The following is a 22538-nucleotide window of genomic DNA, read 5'->3' on the forward strand; positions in this document are numbered from 1 at the left end:
ATTGTAGCAGCCGAGTTATCTTTGCAGTTCCTGTTCCTCTGTCAAACTGCTGTTGAAATTGGCCGACAACTCAAAAACTGTCGGGGGGATCAGAGGCAAAGCGTGTGTTGCATGGTAAGCAGTTTCTCAGGAAACCCAGCAGAAAGCAGTGGGGGAAGCTAGGCCACCCCTCTGGAAGGCACCTCAGAGGGGCTCAGTGCCCAGAAGAGCCCGTTTGACGACTCCGTCTCCTGCTTTCTGTGTGCGCCCGGCCGCGCCGGGAAGCTGGCGTGAGCTCTGGCCCGTGGGCGCTCCGCTGTCGCTGCTGCTTTTCTGCAATGTGTTGCACGCTGGCTTTGCTTTCGCGGTGGTTGAGGCCAGTCCCGCATGATGCGTCCCCGGGGAGAAGAGGCCCTCTCTGTTGTGGCCGTTTCAAAAGGCCGAGGCCCCTTTTCGACTTGCTTCGCTCCAGCGTGGCAAGCCGTTCCCTGAGCAAGATGCCGTCCGCCTTGAACTCGAAGCCGGGGCAGAGCGGGAGGGGGAGGGAGGGCTGGGAGAAGGGAAGAGATCTTTGATGGAGTTTTCAGACTTTCCTGCCTCCCCCCCCCCCCCCCCCACGTCCAGTTTAAAGGCAAGTCCCAGAGCAGGAAACCTAATAGATAAAGAGAAGTATCTCCTTAGAGAGAAGTAGTGCAAATGCAATTTTGGGCAAAAGTGCTACTCTCTGCTCTAGCGAACGTGAGGCAATATTACCCCTTTGGTAACTAGTGGCAGTAAGTTTCTAAAGTGCTCCAGTCTGAAGCCTTGAAATTTCCTGGGCTCGTTTTCTCTGGTTTGAGAGAAGCAAAGCTTTTTCCATGTGAAAATTGGGAATGAAAGGAGCAGGCTTTTAGACAGGCTGTACCTAAAAGCTGACGCTCGTAAGTTGTAAGCTGCCAGCCCTCGCCAAGGACAGGGGATGGCTTTGGAGGAGAAAGGCTGTCTTTTGCTTGACACGGCCTCGTGGCCAAGTATTGTGGTGTCCGGGCTCGGGTGAAGGACGGAGGAACGGGTATGGCCGAACCGGGAGGGCACAGAGCCCTTCCTTCGTGTGGTTGTTGGGAGGGAGGGAATTAACTGGCCATTTCAGAAGCAGCTTCTGGGGACGTGAGCCACAAGAGATGAAATCGGTTGTGCTGAAGGGACTCGGCTGGGCTGGCCCGGTGCTTGGGGACCACGGGCAGCCTGCAATTCAGGCGTTTCTCTGCCGCGAGGCTGCTGAAGCCGTGAGCGGAGAAGCCCCGTGAACAGGGCAGCCCTGCGGCAGGAGCCGGCAGATCTCCCTGCGGGAGCCTGCGTGAACAGAGGCGCTGGCAGAAGTGAAGAACAGGACAAAAAGTTATCCAAATATGTCAGCTGGAAAGGAGGCCGGTGGGAGAGGTTTCCCTCAAGTCGCCAGGGAGGTTGAAGGGATTCGACATTATTTTGGGGCAGTGCAGCCCGTTCCAGCCGGCGCTGCGGGAGAGGGAGCAGCATCGCTCTTCCCCCAGGGTAAAGAGAGACCGAGTGATCTGGCGAAGGCGACCTGCAGCTCCGGGCTCCCGGAGGCCCCTTCCCCTTTCCGTGCACACCAGGCGGTGCCCTGAGAAACGGCTCCCCAGGCACTCGCAGGCTACTGCTCTGCTTAGAGGATTTTGGCCATAGGCTGGCAGGTAACCAGGGAAAGATAGAGCCTGTGCCCAAGGGTGAGGAGTTTATTTAGTATTTTATTACCCCTGTGCCTGTGCCAGGGTGACAGATCCAATAAAAATGCCAGAATTTGTGTAAAACAAATGCCCAAGCAACAGAAGAGGTTTTGAGGAGAAGCCTGCATGTCGTGTAACTGCCCTGTCTCAGCGTGCAGTGGGACTGGAAGTCATCTGTGCGTAAACGATAATCACTGGGAGCGCTTTTGCCTCCCCTGTTCACATAATGCAAGTTCAGAGCGCTGTTAGCCAGAATGAAATGTAATATTTGTTTTAGTAACCCATGCATCCTTCATCAGGGATGAGAAGATGAATTCTCCAGCTTAATAGGAGCTTTTCATTTCTAGCTCCTACAGTCCTTTTAATGCTGGGAACAGATTTGGTCAAAATATTTCTTGGGTTTAATTTATGTGAAGACCATGGCTTGTTTTCCTCTTGCTTTTGATTCAGGAAAGCGTCCTTATTCAGCAGGGGCACTTAAACTCTCTGCGAAGTAAAACCGATGTCTAATCTGGGAGCGATACCTGTGTCCCTTGTGAATTCCTCAGGCCCTCGTTCAGCAGCCAGCCAGCAGCAGCAGATGACATGCGATTTGATACACTTCTCATCAGTTGCTGGGAAAGAAAACATGATTCTGATACGACTGCCTGAGGCTGGCCTGATCTCACTGTGAGTCTCCCCCCATTTGGGGTAGGGAGAGCAAGTTTAAATGGCCTTTTTTTTGCAAAGAAAGGCTGTGACAGGACTTCAGTCTGCCCTGTCAAAAATACTGTCTGACTTCTGGAGCAGGAAATGGCCAGTATTTTCCGATGTGGTTGCCTCAACTTGGGCATTTCAGTCTGTAGTTAGGCGCCTAACTATAAGTGGCGTGTGTATCAAAGGGCTTCACAGATGGCTTTAGCTGTCAAACTTCAGCTTTTAAAAATTGGCCAACTGGCTAAATATAGACCACTATTACCAGGATCCAACTTTTGCCTGGCTCACTAACAGAGTGCCTGAAGCCTTTATGGGAAGGACTGTCACTTACTGTGCGAACGTGCTGTGCCCGTACAGCGGCACTGAAGTTCCGTGTCAGCATTGCTGTGACTCCTTGAATTATCATGAGCCTTAAATTCTTTTATTTTCTTTAAGCCCCATATCCTGGGGTCATGTGAATGCAAGGGGAAAAAGTACATTTCTGGCTGTCTGTAAAAGTCAGAAGGGTGAGACCCAGCCAGCTTCAAGGTTAAAAAAGCAGAGGGAGCATTGAGAGAAAGCACGGTCTGTTCTGAGCCCATCTCAGTAACGGTCTCTTATCAAGGCAATCACGCAATTCTGGGAGCGTCTGACTTAAGGTTCATGGACGTTTAGGGTGGTTGCGTTGTGGCTGTGTCTGCTCCATGGCACGTCTAGAGCCCCAAGGAAAGACGATCCTTCTCCCCCACACCCAGTGAAGACACACACATGCTTAATTTCAAGTCAAGTGACAACTCCTGGGCTTGAAGTTAAGCCTGCAAGGAAAGCCTGTAGGAGTGGAGGTTAACTCAAAAGCTGCAGATATGCAAAAATCCAGATTTTTGTAAACATCTAGATTTTTCAAATGCTGGAGCAGTACGTGCTAATGTGGGGCAAGCTCCCTGCACAGACTGCATTTATGTGTAAAAAGTCTTGTTTCCCACCTTTTGTTTTTGTTGTTGCTGCAAAAGTCTTGTGAGTGGTTAAATATCCTGCCATGGCAAAGTAAATTAGAGGTCTTCGCCCAATGAAACCCCATCTTTGTAGGTTTGCTGTAGCTGCGTGTCTCTGACTCAGACTGGGGGAAGGAAACAGTAAAGTTCTTGCAGATTGAGCAGATGAGAGCATTTTACAGCACAGTAAACGGGCGCTGGGTTTGCGGCAAGAAAGCTTAGCTCGGACTGACCTCTCTGGGGCTTGCTCTGAGAGTCGGTGCAGAGCGATTATTTTTGGTCCGAGGATCTTCGTGGCTTTTTCTAGATTTTAATGAAGTTAGAGATAGCTCCAGCCTGGTGCAGATGGCTCGGTGATGGTCTTGCCTTCCCGCGTGTACGCGCTCTCCCAAGAGCACACCCACATGCAATCCTGCGTGGCCACAGCGTTTGTCCTGAGCAAACACCGGCAAGGTTTCCTGACTCTGAGGTTTCCCTTTCTGAAGCACACGGCAACCAGGAGTGAGAAGAGGTTTGAGGGCCTGGGGAGTTTGCTGGAGAGCTTTCCTCTTCTCTAAGAGGTGGCAATGACCCCGTAGGACAGGGTCCTCGTGGTCATCTCCCTTTGGTGCAGCTGAAGGTGAGGGAGCTTCTGGCTCTGTCACGTCCTCCCAAAATTGCCACACAGGGACATGGGACCCTAGCAGGGTGCAATGCTAGATAACCCCCCGCTCTGCTCCATGCCCTTTACTGCCTATACCCCATGGCGTTTGGGCATGGAGCGCATTAAGCCTTGCTAGTGCCCATACCTCATCGGGGATAGGAGCTGGCTGCTGCAGGGGGGTGAACGGTTTGGTGGATCTGCTCTTTCATTTCCCTCCTAGGCTGAATCCAGAGAAACGTCATATTTACTGAGCAAAGGACTCTGCCAGGGTGGCCTCTCTGTGCTGTTGAGTTCGGTTTGTACCCGCTGAGCATCTGGCCCAGCAGAGTGGGCTGCTTTTTCTTTATTCCCCATTAGCAGTAACGAGCTTGGGATATTTAGCTCCAAACGGAGCCATGCAAATGCTGCCGCGTCGCTCCGAGCTTCTTCACAGCCTGTCTGGAGCCAGTGGCGACCCGGCTCTGTCAGGCTGCTAATCTCTGCCAGGCCGTTACAGGAATCAGCCGTGCGATGTCTCGAGCCCTGTGGCTCAACTCGCCAGGCACGTGACCCGAAGGGTTGGCGGGAGGGTGTCGCTGGTCCAAAAACAGGCAACGCTCTCCTGAGAAGGGGCAGGAAACACCGACTCCCGAATCCCCCTGCCGAACTGGCTGCTCGCACCAAGCGTCGTCGCCGAGCGCGTTTGCAGTGTTTATGGGGCATAATCTGTTGTCATTGAAGCCGATGGCAAATTCCGTACTTTCTGCAGCCGACGATAAATAGATCTTTTGAAGGTTGTAATTTCTCGTTTAACCGATGCCAGTTGCAAATACTTTGTGCTGAGGAATAACCCCTTAGTGCCAAATAAAATACAGTGGAAGCCTGTGGCATGTTTTTCAGCGTATTGTTAGTTACAGCCCTCCTGACAGAGCACATTCTATGCCGAAGATAAATGCTTGTGCGGCTCTTGCCAATTTATGTCCAAAAGGGCTTTTCTTGGATGTCCTCTCCTCTGTGGAAAATGCTTTTCTGTTTTTCCAGCAAACATTTAATGAGCTGTGTTTAAAAGAAAAAGAGGACCTATTTCAGGATCAGACAGTTCTGCGTTGGGAGTTCTCTCCTAGATGGATTTGGGGCTCTTAGGATGCTCTGATCTTTGTTACACCAAGCCACATAGCAATAGTCTTTGCGTAGCAATTTGCATGTTCCAGGAACTGCATGGGGATTATTTTACTCCCCCCAGCACCACTCTGTGCTGTCTCTTATGCCCAGGGGTTCCCGGCTGACCCTCCTGAGAAAATCAAGTCTCTGCGCAGGCTGCAGGTACGCACACAGCTGTTGTCGCGCTCCTGCGACCTGGGATTTCGGAGCTAGGATCTTGGCGTTTCTAGTTGAATGCAGTTTCCGTGACGAGGGAGCCCGGAGAGCTGGTGCGAGCGGGCTGGGATGTGGCGCCGGTCGGAGAACGTGCCGGCAGGGATGCAGGCTGGCGTTGGCAGCGGGCCGTGGCCTGGGAGCGGGTGCTCCCCCGGCTTCTTGGCTGACTTCGTGGGGCTGGGAACCCCGGCTCAGCATTTCTGCCGGCGCTTTCAGAGCGCGGATGCGACCTGGCATCGGCAGGAGAAGGCTGCCGCCTTGCCTGGTCGGCTCTGTTACGTAGAGGGGCAAAGGTGGGTTTCCACCTGCATGCCTCACTGCTGCTTTTACTCCCCTGATGGAGGGGCTCGGCAGAGATTTCCTCAGTGAAGTCAAAGGCCCCCGAGGTTTTTGTGAGCAAACAGGAGCGGCTGAGCTTTCTTGCCCAGGGATGGGGCAAATTCAGAAGTCCCCTCGAGGGAGGCAGTCAGTGGAGAGAACAGCAAGCTGATCCCATAGCCACTTTAGTCTAAATTGAACCCAACGTCCAGCCCCAGGGTGATGGTTTAGTAGCTCTCGGAGGCAGCAGGAACCCGCTGCACCCACGCAGCGCAGCTGGGAGCCCGTGCAGGCGCCGCTCGGCGCTCGCTCACGCTGCACAGCCACTGCTGGGGCTAGCGCCGGGGGGACGAGCCGGGGCCACCAGGCTGCCTGCTGCCTTGTCTTGGGGAAACCTCGGCGCAGTGGTGTAGTGGGTGTGCAGCAGCTGCGACGGGTGCCCTCGCACCTTTCTTTAGAGCCTCGCTAACCTGAAATATGCTAATCTGCCATCATTTATGAAGCAAAACCCACAGCGTCTCAGCAAAGGGTTAAGAGCAGAGCCAGCATCAATGTGGAGACTCGTTGTTAACACGGGTAATGGCTAGGAAATGTGTTCTGCGGCACCCACAAACATTCCAGCTGGTGTTCGCAGGAGTAGCTGAAATGCAGTAGCTGCTGTGTACCTTTATACTTACAGTACTCTAATCATTTGCTGTTAATTTATTCTCTGAGCTGCAAAACTCAGCAGCATGACTGGCATGACTGTAATGTAAATGCATCCCGCTTCCGATTTATTTCAAAGTGATTTGCTTTTTGTTAGTGGCCTAGTAAGTATTGGGGCTAGTAGATGTGTTACGAACAAATAGATTGGCATAATCCTTCCTCAAAGAGTGGGACCTGTAAGCAGACGGGGCAGGCAAAGCAAGGAAAGAAATGGAGGCACAGGCCGGCTTGCCCAGAGTCGTTTAGAAAGCTGGAGCCAGAGACTTTCCCTGACTGCTGAAGCCCAACCCGCTCCTCTGTCAGCTGTCCCCGGCTTTGTGTTTGTGCTGCTTTTGGTGCCATCTCCCAAAGCTTTTCTGACAAATACAGCTTCACTGAGAGCTGGGAGCATAGTGTAGGCTCCAGGGAAATGGCTCTGGCAGAGACCTCATGAAGTCATCCAGTCAATCCAGCTTTTCCCCAGGGAAAGATCAAATTTGCTCATGCTGTTCAACCTACGCCATTCCTAACAGATGTTCCTCTACCTCATTTTAAGGACTCCTAGTGATGGAGAAATCTTCTGCATAAATATAATCAAATGACCCCCATGAACTTGAATCTTGTGGAAGGTCCCTTACTGATTTCAGGAGGTCTTGGTCTGGAGCAAAATCCCTCATTCTGCAGTTCCTCAGGAGTCATTAGAGCATTTGGAGAGGGACTGGAGTGGGATGGTTTTAAACCTGCACTTAAATATTGTGTTGAATGGGGCCCTGAGGCTGGGAAGATCAGGCATGATCTTTCTGTTTATCTGGAAATATCATTGTTTTCCCAATGAAAAACGTGACCTGGATCCTAGGGGTTTTGTTCAATTGTTTTTTATTTGGATAACATTTTTCCAAGATTCCATTGCAATTCATATTCAAATATCAACAGATTTTGGCTTAAAATACTTTTTACTATACTTATTTCATTCACTTTAATTTTTAGTAAAAATAAACGTAACGAAATAACCAGGAAATGTTGATTTTGCCAGAGGGTTGATTAAAAAATTGTAAGATGTTTTCTTGGGGGGAAAAAAATCTTTAAAATTTCTCGTTAAAAGTAATTGGCATTTCTGGACGTGACTGACCTGAGAAAGATTGAAAAAATGCCCATCCTAGCAGGCTGGGGGACAGGAATTTGCTTTAACAGGCATTATACAAGAAGGATGCAGCACTGCGAACTCGGCAGTGTTGCTTTGCCAATGTGTCTAGACAGCCCATCTCCATGGGGGAGAGAGAGGCTTATATCTTGGACCTGCTCCATCTTTGGCTGCTCCGATGAGAGAAGACCACTTAGTGGTCTCCTTTATCGATGGAGACTTTGCATCCAAGCTTAGGATTTGTGCTGAGCTTGCCCAGCCGTTATTGTGTGACGACCGATCGTCTGCGTGAAATGACTTGTGCTCCTACAGCTGGTAGGATACAGGGGTTGGAGCAGGGAGATAGGGCACAGCACGGGTGGGTGGTTGTGTTTCTCTGACTGTGTCACCTTGGGGGAGCCGCTAAATCATTCATTGGTTCAACATACTTCTGTGCTAGGTGAGGATGTGGCTAGCCCCAGTGTACGTGAAGGCGCTGGATGCCATTCATTTTTTAGAGCCTTTAAGAAGGCTTAAGTTCTGTGAAATTGTGCTAGAAAGGCAACATTCATCTGCTAGCCCTGCCCCAGACTGGAAGCAGTGCTTTATGGCTGAGATATCCTGCGTCTCCTTTCAGGTCCCCTAAATCATCTTGTCCTCCAGGTAGAGTATCTGACATTTCAGCCTGATTAAGGGCAGCAATAGGCAAATATCTGATAATATATTCATCACCTGGAGGCAAAGATTATTACTCAGTATTAGGGAGTGTCAATTCCAACGTATCACTCATTTGCCCCAATTCACAGGAGCTCTGACAATAATTATTCTGCCTCCTCTACTGGGAATTGTTCTTTTCAAACTGCAGTGAACTTTGTGGAAATACAGAGGTTTCCATTTTTCATCCTTTTGATTTAAAATCTCTAGATGATTGTTCGACTTTGGCAGGGAACCATTCAAAATACATTCCAAAATATTCATCATTCCAGAAGGCTAAGAAACATAAGATGTAGCAATTTATTAGCTAATGTGAAATGCATTCGCCATACAGAAGGGGCTAAGGATGGAGGTGGGTCAGAGTCTGATTTCTCTTTGCATCACTAGAAGGCCAGAGGGTTGCGCTCAAGCCCACGGAGCTGCCCGTTTGCCGTGCCTGCACACACGAACCCTCAATTTGTCTTATTCGTTGTCTCGTTTTGCTGAATGTTGCTACATTGCACAAAAGGTTCCCGGCAGAAGGTGGCAGCCGCCTTCTCCCTCCTCCTTGTCCCCTCACCTTTGGGCGCTGACCTGAGAAGAGCAGTCTCTTGCCCCAGACCAGGAGAGGAGAAACAGAGTTATGTTTTGAAATGGCTCTAAGCGCTCTAATCCCTTCGGCTCTCGTAGCCGTGCGGGATATAAAGGCCCTTTATCCCACACCCCTGGAATGTGTTCCCTGTCTGGATGCTCGGCTCTTGGAAGAGACAGGTGGCCTGGATGCTAACAGCCAGGCTCAAGTTCTGTTATTTCTGGATCTCATATGCCATCATTTTTCCAGTTGTGATCAAGAGGGACCCATAAAATGCATTAGTGGTTAGGATCTGGATTTCTAAGTGAAGCTCTGCAAGCGCCTCCAGTCTGATTTGTGCGTTACTTGGTAGGGGTGGTGGCAGCGGTGGTTCAGTTTGGTCAAAATACATTTGTTCTTGGATGCTAATGAAAAGGAAATGCAGCCTTTGGTGAGCTGGTTTCAATATTCTTGCTTTTGTTTGCGTTTTCCCTTCTCCCATAGCAAGCAGTTGACACCCTACTTTTCTAGCACAGTCAATCTAGACCTCAGCAGCAACCTTAGCAAGTGCTGTCGTGTGAGGTGAGCTGGGGTCTGCTGGGCCATGAATCTTCAAGCCCTCCCTATTTCAACGATAAACAGATGAAATATCTATTGAGAGTCATGTTTCTGTTTACCAGCGGGGCCAGCTGGCGTGTGCATCACACAGGTCATTGTCTGTGTGTTCACACAGGTCCCGCGTACAAAAAAACACGTCAAAGTGAATTTCCAGATCCAGCTGGGATAGGGCTATTCAATAATGACACTTCTCAGCGGCACAGTGGGCCTCTGCAGGGACCTAAACAAGCAAAGACATTCATGAGTCAGGTCAGCTTGAGTCAATCTTTCCCGGTGCAGCCGGGAGGTTTCTGGGTAACATTCGCAGACTCTTGCGGCTGCCACAGCATTGGAAACGAGCCATTTGAAAAGCCCGAAATGCCAAGTGGTTTGTTTGCAACATATATATGGACTGAAAAAAATTCCCCCAAAAGCAGCCCTTTCCTGCCTTGGCAAGACCATTTTTTAACACATATCTGCTTTGTGCAAAAACGTCTTTAATCTTCCCCATTATTCCCAGCTGAAGTTTGTGTGGATTTTTTCTTTTTTTTTTAATTACAAGAGAAACTTCTCTTTAAAAAGCAGTGTTGCACAGAGTTTAGGTGTGTTTTCAATGGTTAGAAGGGGGGACTGTGATGTGCCAGCTTCATGCCAGCTGGCCAATGCATCCTTCTAAGCGAACATTAACAGGGGGACTCAGCAGTGCTGAATGCGTGGCCTTCAGGAGAATGGGGTTTGAAGTGGTTTCAATCTACTTTGGCATCAGGGACCTCTCTGAGGGCTGGAGAGACCTTGGAAGAACCGAGATGTACTTCCCCACTGGGCTGGAGTAACTAGAGTATTGTCAACGCTGTGATCCTGCCTCTACTGTACCCCATTAACCCATGACCTAAAACAAGGTGGTATCGGTTGCTTAGCTCTCTCCTAAAGACTTCCTCATAAGGAAGGGATCCAAATCCTCCCCACACTTTGTCCCTACAATGAGGGAGTGTCTCTATACATTCTGTATTTTGTTGTTAATGTATTTTTCCAATAGCTTGGCATCAAGGTGCGTGTTGTCCCCTGAAACCTGGGGCATAGGTGCCAAATGTTTGTAATTCGTGTCCAGCTATAGGTCTGTAGGTCACATTTACATAGAAACAGAAAGGGAACGCTAGGTACATCCAACAGGGAAGAAGGTGGAAATAGTATTGGGTGCCTTTTGCATAATATATAAGCCTAGGGAACTCACTGCAGCAGGATATGAATGAAGAAAATATACCTGTCCTTACCTAATTGTCATTACAATTCATTGCCGCTTTCTTTGAGGCAGCGGTAATATCCAGATGCACAAGGGATATTGGCCTAGCTGGTGCACCAGTCTGCTCCTTTATGGGAAGTCCTCAATGCCTAGTCAAGCTTAGAGCATTTTTGACTCTCTCAAGAAGTAAGAATACTCTCCAACAGTTCTGCAAGTTTGGATATACAGCACATGCACAGTAGGGTTAAAAGGAGCAGTGATACACAGCTTTGGCTTTTCAAGCCTTTGCAGAAGGGACAAGAAAGGGTGCCTTAGATGAGAGAAGAAAGTAGTTAGCTGGAAAGAACTAGAGCAGGGAAGGGCCAAGAGAGTAGAGAGGCAGCTTCAGAAACAAGAAAATACTGATGGAACAGGGTGGAGGTTAGCAAGTTTGATCTCAGCTACATTAATGCCATTCCTAAGATGAAACATCAGGAAACATGGCATGGGAAGGGGAGCTGATGGGAAGAAGATGTAGGCGTTAGAAATCATACCACAGATCTTGCAAAGGCGTGACTTTACAGATGTTCAGCCGTGCCTAACACACAAATCCCAGCTCCTACTGAAGAACAATTAAGGGACTCTGAAGCCTGAGGTTCTCCAGCTTCCCGGAGGAAGGTCTGGGCTTCGTCGGTACCTTTGCTGCACCCCCTGTTCTCGTGGTCGCTCTAGCACCAATGGCCTGCCTTTGACAGGGAGAAGTGCTGGGCTAAGAGGCCCAGACCCGTTCTGGATATGATAGTTTTGGGTCCTGGGAGAGGAATTGTGGGGGGATTAGCTAGAGGAGCTCTGTGATAACATCACTGGCCCTCTGTCACATGTCCAATGCCTTAACGGCATTGGGCTACACTAACGAGGGAATTGCGGGAGGCTGCAGTGCCGTTGGCTCCTGCCTGCTCCTTAGCTGGGTAAATCCAGCCCGCTGGATCGCAGCCATGGGGTGGTGGTTTGGTCTCTTTGTCAGTTACAAAGTGCAGTCTCACAGAACATGATTTGCCGCTGGCAGGCTTTTAAAATATGTGTTTGCTTTTGATTATGTCTTTTTTTTTAAATTAATTTTCCAAGGATCAATGTGGTAATGCATATAAAAATTACAATATGTAAAACAAAGTATAAAAGCATACAAGGAATTCCAAACACATAACATACTGTGCCTTGGAGCTTATGAGATCCATACAGCACTTACTGTATTATGGGAACGTTCTGACCCCAAGACCCAGCAGAAAGGCTTGTTAGAAAAGCAGGACTAAGCCATGTGCCTTATGAGCCGTAGGATGCCCAGAAGGAAAACCCTAGCGAATATAAAAGCAGTGTTGTTACAGCAGAACTCAGATTTGTCTGTGGGATCTGGGGAGACTTTCTATGGCTTTCTACCAACTTCTGGAGAAGGATGTATACTTTTGCCTCCGCAAATATTGTTTTCCCAGTAATTAACACTTAATGTCACGTATTTCCAGGGAAAATCTCTGGCTTTTCATTGGATCAGGATTACTTTTTTGGTCCAGCATCATGACTCCTACCAGCTCCAGCACACGCGAAAGTTAACGTGGTTAAGGAAGACGCATGTCTTAGCCTTTATAACTGCCCGTGTGCATTGCTGGTTCCCACCAAAAGAGAGGTAGAGCGCCGTAGCTGAAACCACACCGAGAAGGAGTTTTGTCTTTTATCTGCCATGGATATGTCTCGTAGCAGCTAGGGAGGAGCTCGTGCAGGGTTGCCTGTCTGTGGGTCGCTCGGCACCGCTGGTGAGCGGAGCAGGACCTGGCCTCAGCCCTGCCTCAGGTCCCTGGAGTGAGGGATCCCCAGCAACGCAGAGCAGAGCACTGGGGTGCCTTTGCACTCGGGGGCCCTGCAGCACCTGGCAAGTCCAGGCAAGGAATGTTGGCATGTCTAAAAACTTGTTTTTAGGGGCTCAGGAGTGTCTGAACGCTCTCCCCTAGGAAGGCAATGATCTCCAGGCTGCAATCCTGCAGACCGTGCCTTGAAATCCACCTTGAAATGCCCTCTGGGGACCCCTTGCTTGCACTGTGCACGTCTGCGTGACCGCCAGGCTCAGGGGAAGACAGTGAGGTTTCACAGTTAGTGCTGGGGAAGCCAAGGTTATAACGGGCTTCAGTGAATTCCTCCGGTCTGGCAGGCGGAGCGACGTTCAATAGGAGCTCCTAGACACGCTATCCATGCAAAAGCTATTCGCAACTCAGTAATGATATGTAATTGTTTGTATGCGGTCAGCTAAAAATTATCCTGATAGGTTCCACATTGCAGACACTTTGGAGAGGAACTGCAGTAATCCCATGGGTAAATCTGAAAAGACGCACGCTTTTCTATTTAATATTAAAACTCAGTTTTTGTATGAAAAATTCAGTATCTCCTTTCTGAAGTTCCACGCTCCATATGTAAAATGGTGGGTTTTGAGTGTGTGGAAAAAGTAAAGGTCAACCTGATTAGTTTATAAGATAACTAAAAAGGAAAGTGTTTAAAAAAATTTTTAACATCTTTTTTTTTTTTTCCCCCTGTGTTCCTAATGATCTTAACAAGAATGGAACTTCAGATACCTGAATTTTCCATGTTATTGAAATAAATTGAAGTCTTGGGCCCAGATGGTGCAGAAAAGTCGAACAAACACCAAAAGGTTAGAAGATAGCTCAGCCGGTGTTATGTGATGGAAGAACTACGGTAGTTCCAAAATGTATTTAATCTAAGCTGTAATCATAAACACAAAACTGCTGTTATTGCAACTGTACAGCTAGGCTTGGTATCGCTGCTCGTCAGGGTCAGTTTGAGTATGTGACTTAATTGGCATTTCATACCTTAATGTATCTGGATTTCTTTCAAGTATAATCTTTGCCCCGTATTTCCTGCATTTGTAATGCTGGTTTAGGTAATTATAACATCGCTGTGTAGCATTTTTGCACCCTGAAGCTAAACCTTATTTCCACTTGAAAATACTTTAGTGCATGTAAATCTGTGTAAAATGGAGTTTGTGCTCTGCTGGGAGCATTTAGGAAGATCCCTCACGCGGGTCTGAGCACAAAACCTCGTCTGCGTGGGTCACCTTGCCCCTCTTCTTGCTGGGCTCACAGCTGGCGAAGGTCCTTTCGGTGGTGGGTGTTGCTGGGAGAAGGGCTCGTGCCGACCGGGGGAAGGGAAGGGGAAGCAGCAAAAGCGGCAATCACCCCGGCCATCCAGCCCTGTTAAAGACACAAAAAACAAGCCGAGGGAAAATGGCAATGCGAGCAATTTTTCCCTCCTTTGCCAAAGTGACCGGGTTTGGTCGGAGACTGTCCCGCGTGCCTTATTTAGAGAAACATTTTCAGGTGGGAAAGCGGGTTTTCAGGTTGAGATGGTCCCTTTTAGGGTTGTGTCGGCAGCCTCAGCGCGGGCCGGTCTCGGTGCTCCGGACGTTGTTTCTCGCCGGGGTGCAGCGTCGCCTCCGGAGGAGGCTGCCGTCGCCTCCGGCTTCGCGGGGGGAGCGATGGTGCGGGAGGAGAGAGCCCTGGCTCTCCGGCACCGCCGGCTCGTCTCCCGCCTCCGGCGCGGAAGGAAAGTCACTCGTGGGGCCCATCCAAAACTGGCGAATTAGCTTTGATTAAAAGTTTCATTTTTTGATGGTTTAAGTTGGCCACGCTGCGCTTACACCTAAAGAGCTGCGATATTTTGGAGGGATATAACAAATCGAAAGCAAAGCAAGGCGCGAATAAAACTGTGAACCAGGAGCCTGCAAAGAGCTATAATTGTCCAGGCGGCTGTCTGGGAGGGAGACTTTTGGAACTATTTCTATTTAAACTTTTTAAATTTTAGCTTTAAACCAAAGAAAAGAATTTTCTTCTCCCTTCTCTTCTCCCTTTTCCCTTCTTTCTCCCCACTCTGAATAAAACATTTCTGAGGGGAGCACTGGGCTTTTTTTTCCTCGCTTGCGAGCTTTAAATTAAAAGTTTTTAGCCGCTAATCTTTTTTTCTGTGAAACTGATTTGTTTTGTTTTTCTTTCTGCCTTGAGATTCAAACTTTAGCGGTAACTTCTTGTTTCTAAGGCTGTGATTAGAATGTGATTCCTTATTTTCTTCCTGGAATTCTTTTTCAGTTTACAGCTTATGTAACTGATGTGACAAATCTTTCCTGCCTTAACCGTATGTGATATTGTGGTTGAATGTCTCTTTCCCTCACTTAATTAAATTCAATTGCTTACTTTCAATTCAGATCTGATTAATGTGCTATAATAGCTGATTTTGGACTCATGTTTAATAGAACTGGTCAAAACTTTTTAAAACTGCCCACACAATGTAAATTCCATCTGGAAATTTGTTTTTGTTCTGATCTGGAATGAAAGCAAGTATGTACAAACATTCCTGCAAACTGGAAATCCAAAATATGTTGTGGTTGCAGATTTTGGTGGAAAAAATATTGATCTTGTAACTTATACACAGGCATTTAAAACTTTTAAGCTCTGAACTCTGTTTTGTTTTATAACGCATTATGTTTTCAATGTGGCATCCCAACAGGAGCCATCCGATGATATCCCAAGAGAAGACATGATGGGCAAGAAAAAAAAGGGGCAGGACACTTCAAGCTGTATCATCCAGGAGCAATTAAAAATGCTCTGGTGTGTCCTAGAAGTGCATTTGGTTATGACACCAGAACTTGCATGTCATGAGTGAATGTAGAAATAATGCGGGAAACGCACAAATGTGGAAACAGGAAACAAAATCCCCAAATCAAGCATGCAATGCTGAGATTTTGAAATGAAATTCCCAGATTTTCCACCATAGGATTCCTGGAAGGAGAACGTGCGTTAAGATGTCTCTTGGGCAAAAGCATTTGCAAGCAACACAGCTTTTGAGAATATTGTTTATAATAAAATATTTCTGATTAAAAACAATGTCAATGAAAGACTTCTGAACCATCTAAAAAGTTTTAGAGATATTTTCCTTTTCTCTCGATTTCTGCTGACTCCAGTCACTAGTGCTGTCAACATTATTTAGAAATACCATTTTTCAGTGTTCAGTGCTGTTTCCTGATAAAGAAATAATAGCAGAAAAAATATCACGCTGACATGCTGAAGGCTGCCCATGACTGCTGTGGCCAAGGTGACTTTTGCAGACACGTGGGATTTAGGTGGCTACATTCCCTTGTTAGCAGTTATTTTTAATCAACATATGGCATGTATTCATGGCGAAATGCAAGACTTCCAGTAGGGCTGATCAACCCAGCTGAGCTCTGGGCTAACACGGCTATTTTGCTTCTGCTACCCAAGTAACTCCTGTAGACATTTGGACCTAGCTGTGCTGTGCTGTCCCAGATGTGCCGTGAAAGGAGATCTCAAAACCCCTGCCCCCCTTTCTTGGGCTGCGCTGAGCTGTCTCCGGCCAGATACGTCCTGTAAAGGGGGTGACTCACGTCCTTTCTCCATGCCAGCCGATGGCGGAGGTGAATTAGCCAACGGTGACCTGAACATGAGTCACTGGAACGCAGTGATTGCCTGCAACTTTCTGTGTCTTGGCCCTTCTATTTTTGGGTCCGGCAATTATGAGGTGAGCTGTGAATCACTGGTGTCTCACTTTACTCTGGGAGGAAACCAAGCAAATTGTGTTAACGTGCTTGGCAGGAAGGACTCTTGTTCTCTAGCATTTTACAGGTCTTGGCCTTTCTTCTCGCTCCCCAGAGCTCTGTGTTTGCAGTTCCTCATGTGTAACCATCGCACAGGAACCGAGCAAGGGCCAGACGGCCTCAGGCTCGTGCTCCTTCCAGCCCTGTGTCTTGTCGGGGACAGGAACTGATGCTTCAAAGGCCTGGAGGGGAATCCCAAGAGATCCCAAAGGCTTTTATTTATTTGTCCTTGAGAAGAGCTTGGTCCACGTGGCAGGATTTAGATCAGAAAATAGCATCAAATGGATAACTCAAAGGAGGACAAAGACCCACGTTGACATTGACATTTATGGGCGCTGATCTTGAGACATTTCTGCTATTCAAAGGAATGATCATGCCCTGAGGCTTATTCCTTACTATTTGCTTTGTTGTGTGATGCACAGCAGCACAACTACATCAAAACTCTTCAGTAGAGCTAGGAGGGAATCATTGGCCCTTTTTGTAAAGGTCTTCATGTTGAGTCAAGAGTGGCACATAGAGGAGTTTTATGCTTCTTTACGTGAGATGGACCCTGTCATGATGCTAAACTCCCCAGCAAGTGGAAAAGTAAGCCTGACGTTCTGCGCAAATAGCAGTTAAATCCCATCCCTCTGTTTTACAGCTTCTCTTTGTACAACCTGAGCAAGATGACTTGATAGATTCACCTGCAGCCTTATTTTAATGCCCCAGAATTCCTAAGCGCATTTGCTTTTTTTGCACATCCTGCCTCTGCAAGTCCCTTCCCATTTCAGCTTTATGATTCAAAGTGCCTATTTAAAACTAATCTCCAAACATTTCCTCTCACATACAAGAAAACTAAGGGCATATTTTTGTATCCAGGAATTCCCAGGCTGGAAAGAAATCTGTTGGGGATTGTCAGGCTGTTTGAGAAGGAGAGGGGATGGAGGAACTGTAAACTGCAGGAATTTGAAAAACCTACTTTAATTTAAGAGGAATGTCCTTTTGTTCCCAAATGGGTGGGCCTAGATCCAAAGGCATTCAGGTGCAGTAACCATTACCAGATGGGCTGTGAAAAGCAACACAAACAGGTGGTCAGGACAACAACTGTAGACTTTAATTTCCTTGTCAGCTTCTCTGTGGCTTACCTCGCCTCTTGAGAGCATGAGGGTAAGGAGAACTGTCATATTGCTATATGACAAAAGCAATGACTGTCGAGGGGTCATTCTATAACTGTATATAGTGGGTGAAGCTGTTAGACTGTCAGTGGTGAGACTGTCATCTGGTCTAATATGCATATTAGCATGAATACAGTATCGCATATAATAAACTAGCATGTACATTTTATAGATATAAATAATGTATATATAGATATAATATATTTGAATGTGTGTTGGTCCGTATATTGGTTCAGATCCTCCCAGGTGCAACTACTGTTCCTGCACTTAAGGCAGCGGGACCGCACTGACCCCCCAACCTGGGACTCTGCCGGGTGTACTTAGGAGCTGGCTGGGGTTTACAAGAGCATTGAAAGCCTTGCTGGTTTTGGTGAGACCCTGCATATGCGTACGGTTAAGTGAATGATTATGGCTCAGACAACTGGCAACCCCCTTTCTCTCTGCCCTGGTCGAACAGGCTGTTGTAGGTATGTGTTGTCAGGCACCTGTGGATGGCCCCGATGTTGGGACTTGCTTTGCTCAAGCCCATTCCCATTCCCAGGGGAACAGCAGGAGACAAGAGGCTCCCGAGCGGGCTGGAAAGGACCATGTTTCAGGCTGGCTTGCAGACACCTGGGAATCTCTTTCCATCCCCAACTTCTCCCACACAAGGGGCCTTCCTTCTCATAGCTTTAAAGAGTTGGTTTGTGTTTAGTCTGTTCAGGCAGAAAATGCCCTGAAGGGACAGACGATGGAACCAACTTTTTTTCATTTCAGTGTCGTGCTGGAAAATTTCCCATTCCTTCCCGTGTGTAAAGATGGGTGATTTTTCCTAAAATCTGCAGACTGGAGCACATAAAAAGGGATGAATTCAAGCCAACGGCATACCAGTCCTGCAGCCTGAACAGGGCTGTTTTACTAAGGCAGCTATGGCATTGCAAAAGCTCTTACAGGATGGTGCCTTGTTCTCTGCTTTCTTTGGACATGGTCTTACACTGTAATTTAAGTGTTTGCTGTGTTGATCTGTGTAGATGATCAAACCCCTAGAGCCATCACTCACTGCTTGCCAGCATCTGCTGATGCCCATGCATTAATAGCTCCATCACTGCTGCTATACTGGAATGTGCAACAGCAATGAAAAAAGGAGACATGGTGCAGAGCGGGTATTTGCCACGGCCAGGAAAGCCATTTCATAGTTGTCTCGGCACTGATGTTACTCCAGTGACTTTAGGCTCAGGCGGTAATGATGACTACAAGCATACGGATATACTGATTTATTGCCAGACTAAATACAAGCCAGGCACAAAACAAGACATGCTCTTATGGGATGCACAGCTTGTTGTTCACCACCTTGCTGACCAGGCAAGGCAAGGGGTTCCTGTAGTGTACACGATGGTTCTTCAGTCTGCAATTCCCACCATGCTTATGCTTAGCCTCTCTCTTACAGGGCTTTTTCTTCCCAAAGGCAATGCTATTCATATGCAACTGACTGTATTTCAGTGTCCTTGGCTTGGGAGCATACGAGTGAAACTGGCTTTTGTGCTTGTCTCTTGTTTGCCTCAGTATCACTCACACTTCATTTCCATTGTCTGACTCCTCTTTGCTCGTGGCTCCCCATCTCTGCCTGAATTGATGTCTTTTGGTGTGAATGTGGGGAGGATAAGAGAATGTAGTTCTCATTTAAGCCAAATGCAGTTATGTACAGAGAATGGCATTACCTTGGCTATAATCAAGCCTAGTGTAATAGCAGTTTCCTTACACTGGCTTACAGACAGGCGTACCTTGATGCAGTCAGTAAGAGCTGGCACAGGAGTTGTGGTCACCCCTGAAAGCTGTATTGTGTCCCTGAAACTGCAGTCCTTGGAAATGTAAAGCCCAAAGAGCAAGAGTTCGTGATTCTTTGTGGTCAGGAGAGATTTCTAGCATTGTAGGAAATGGGAGGTATGTTTTGGACTTTTTCATTTGTTTTTTGAGATAAAGAAACTGAGGCATGGGGTAGCTTGAGAGAGTTGGCCCAAGCCTTATGCAGTTGAGCTGGGAAGCGAATGCTTGGGTCAACACACTTCCTACCTCCTTGTTACATGGGGACTAACATTATGCGGTTAAAGGGCAAACAAGTTCATCCAGTCCATACTTCCTGATGAAGACCGGAGAGAGCAGACAGCAGTGTAGTGAAGAATGTGACAGGTCTCTGGCTGAAGGGTGGGATGGGGAGGTTGATTGGGTCTGTGGCCATGTGCAGTGAGTGTGATTCTTCATTTATGTCAAGCATCCCTTGCAAATAGTGCTGTCAGTGAACCTGGGCTGAAGACCCAGCATGTTAAGCCCATACACTTGTTGCATGTGTAAAAGATGTGTATATGTAGAATGAGGAATGGGGGCAAGGAAGCAGGAGAAGGCTCTTCCCCAAAAGTAGCCTGGAAAAGATTTAAAACCTCCCTGAGGTAGCTAAACCCATAGGGGCAACTTCTGGGCATGTCTAGTTTGCAAATCAAAGGTGCAGATGCAGCATGAGTAAGCTATAGCTTTGTTGATAACAGGGATCCAGTGGGAATGTGGAGATCTGAACATGGGAGGATCCCCATGGGGTATCCGTATGAATGCATGGATAGCTGAGTCCAGCTGAAATGAACCTAGATTTGGGTAAGATGTGAATTTCAAGTGGATCAAATTAAATGTGCTGTCCTGGGGTCAGCCCATCCATTCCAGAATAGATCCTCAGGAATAGCAAGTACTGAGAGCTCCAAGGTCAGCCAGGCCTGAGACTCGGAGGATGAATGAGTAGAAGTGAGGAGACCCCAGGGAGCCATATCAGGGATCTTCTGGAGATGGGAAAACAGAGAGGACAGTGGCATACTGGAAACTTTGCTCATCTGCCCCAGTACTTCTTGATGTTCAGACCATTTTTTTCTGCAGGCCCATTTGACCGTGGACTATGCAGAGCACAGAGGACAGTGGGGAGGTGGAGGAAGGTTTGGTCAAGAAAAGCTGTCATACTTGTACACGTATGCACTGATAGGAAGAAAGCTGGATTTAAAGTCTTGCTCCAGGATTTTGGTGTTGTATCTCCACAGGACAAAGAGCTGCAGAGATGAGCTGGGCTAAAAGATACGTGCTAGTGCTTGTCTGTAGCACTGGCAGGGCCCTTGTTGGCCCTTGTGTCCAGTTGCTGCATCTCTGGCTGAAAGCATGAGGTAGTTTGTGGTTAAGGTGTGGTGTTAACATTGTGCAAGCCCTCTCCTATACTCAACGAGCTCCATCATAAAACCATTGAGGTCATTCACCCCCTTGCCGTGGTCTCTTCAGTTTTCCAGCCTTTCACCTCTCCAATTGTCTCTTCTAGATGATCAGCTGAACTCAGAAGAGAAGAAGAAAAGAAAGCAGAGAAGGAACAGGACTACCTTCAACAGCAGCCAGCTCCAGGCATTAGAGAGGGTTTTTGAGAGGACACATTACCCCGATGCCTTTGTACGGGAAGACCTTGCACGCAGAGTCAACCTCACTGAAGCAAGGGTTCAGGTAATTCCCCATAGCTTATGTCCAGGCACACCTCACCTTGGTGCTGTCATCAGGCCATTCCAGTATGGCAAGAGAGGTCATCACTGTCTGCATGGCATTACTGGGGTGACCAAGCTTCTGGGCCACCCCATACTGCAGTCCCAAGCATGCCATGCCTTGAGAAGGAGGGCTGCCTAGTCTGGTCTGCCACCATACATCACATCTGCCCTTTCAGATGTGTTAATGGGGTCCTTTAGAAGCCAAGATGTTGTCCGTGGCCTGGGTGTCCTATGCTGAGGCTCTGTACATTATCCTGAGCTTCACAGCTCTTAGCTTGCAAGCCTGCACTTCTTGGTGTGGCACAGTATAAAAGCAGATTGGGGAACATGCTGAGTTGTACAGCACTCCCAGACCTTGCTACCTATAGTGAGCACTAACTTAGTCCTACAGGGACCTCACTTAGTCTGTTCCTTGCGCTAGGGCTCTGTCAGGGCAGAGATATGTGTTGTCTTGTCATTATGGTTTTCAATGACAGACATGCCATAGCAACCTGCTTTTGCAGAGTCCCGTCTTGCCAAGTGGGGCTGAAGTGATATGGTGAAAGGGCAAGTGTCACGGCAGAGCTGTTGTGATGGCTGGCGGGTCTGTGTGCTCCCTATCCCAGGTGTGGTTTCAAAACCGGAGAGCAAAGTTTCGCCGGAACGAGAGGGCCATGCTGGCCAGCAAGAATGCCTCTCTGCTCAAATCCTACTCAGGGGACGTGACCGCTGTGGAGCAGCCCATAGTACCTCGCCCAGCTCCAAGACCCACCGACTATCTCTCCTGGGGTACTGCCTCGCCTTACAGGTGAGTGAATAGCCCTTCTTGGGCTGGCCAGCTTCCCCGGGCCTTGTCTGGCTGCTGCTTTCAGGATGACCTGACAGTCCCCTCTATGGGAATGCATCCAACTATCTAGATTACCTGTAGTTCCTCTCCTGTGCCCAAGCTTTCAGATATGTCTGTGCCTTCCCCATTCTGGCTTGGGGCAGGGGAGACTTTCTGGCATAAGATATAGCAGCCTGAAAATGGCTCTGAGATGCATTTGCTTGTAACTACTCTAATGGGCTGCTTATATTCGCATGGGACAACTGGAGTTTACAGCAATCTGATTACCCCACTGGTCTTTCCTTACCTTATTCCTATCCTATCGCACCAGATCTCACTGCCAAGCTTGCAAGGTGGGGTTGGTACACCATCATTGTGATTCCCCCGGCCTTGGATCCGTAGGAGGTTGTGGCTGCTTTTGTGGTGGTGTCTCTCTGCAGTTCAGGAAGTATTGAAATAGGACTAGGTAGAAGTATATGAAAGCAGAAGGGGTTGCACTTTCTTCCCTGATAAATCCAGTTTAAAGCTAGAAATAAACATTTTCATAGATACAGATCCAGGGGGGGTGATGGCAGAGTACCTTGAGAGACTTGGCCACCAGGCAGTGTTTGGAAGAGATCCTGGAGAGGGAGCTCTGTGCTGTTTGCTAGAGCACAGATATGTGTGTGACCAAGCTGTGCCATTGTGCTGTGGTTTGCCAGCAGTGAGGACCAGGTGTGCCTGGGTGGCAGACTGGGGTTCAACATCCATCTTCTGTGGCCAGCATTGCTTAAGGGATGGTGGTAAAGAAGTGCTTGGTAAGAAATG

At 48.0% G+C, this 22538-nt stretch overlaps 1 protein-coding gene across 2 annotated transcripts in view; it reads left to right on the plus strand.

The window, feature by feature from the left end:
• PRRX1 (paired related homeobox 1) overlaps window positions 1–22538 on the plus strand; it is a 48489-nt gene that overhangs the window by 17357 nt on the left and 8594 nt on the right. For both annotated transcript variants that reach the window (XM_067300667.1, XM_067300666.1), the window contains exons 2-3: window positions 20713–20888; window positions 21532–21713. In XM_067300667.1, the coding sequence (XP_067156768.1) occupies window positions 20713–20888; window positions 21532–21713 (358 nt within the window). The remainder of the gene's footprint in view (window positions 1–20712; window positions 20889–21531; window positions 21714–22538) is intronic.

The sequence above is a fragment of the Apteryx mantelli genome, chromosome 8, assembly GCF_036417845.1.
Source record: "Apteryx mantelli isolate bAptMan1 chromosome 8, bAptMan1.hap1, whole genome shotgun sequence".
Taxonomy (NCBI): Eukaryota; Metazoa; Chordata; class Aves; order Apterygiformes; family Apterygidae; genus Apteryx; species Apteryx mantelli.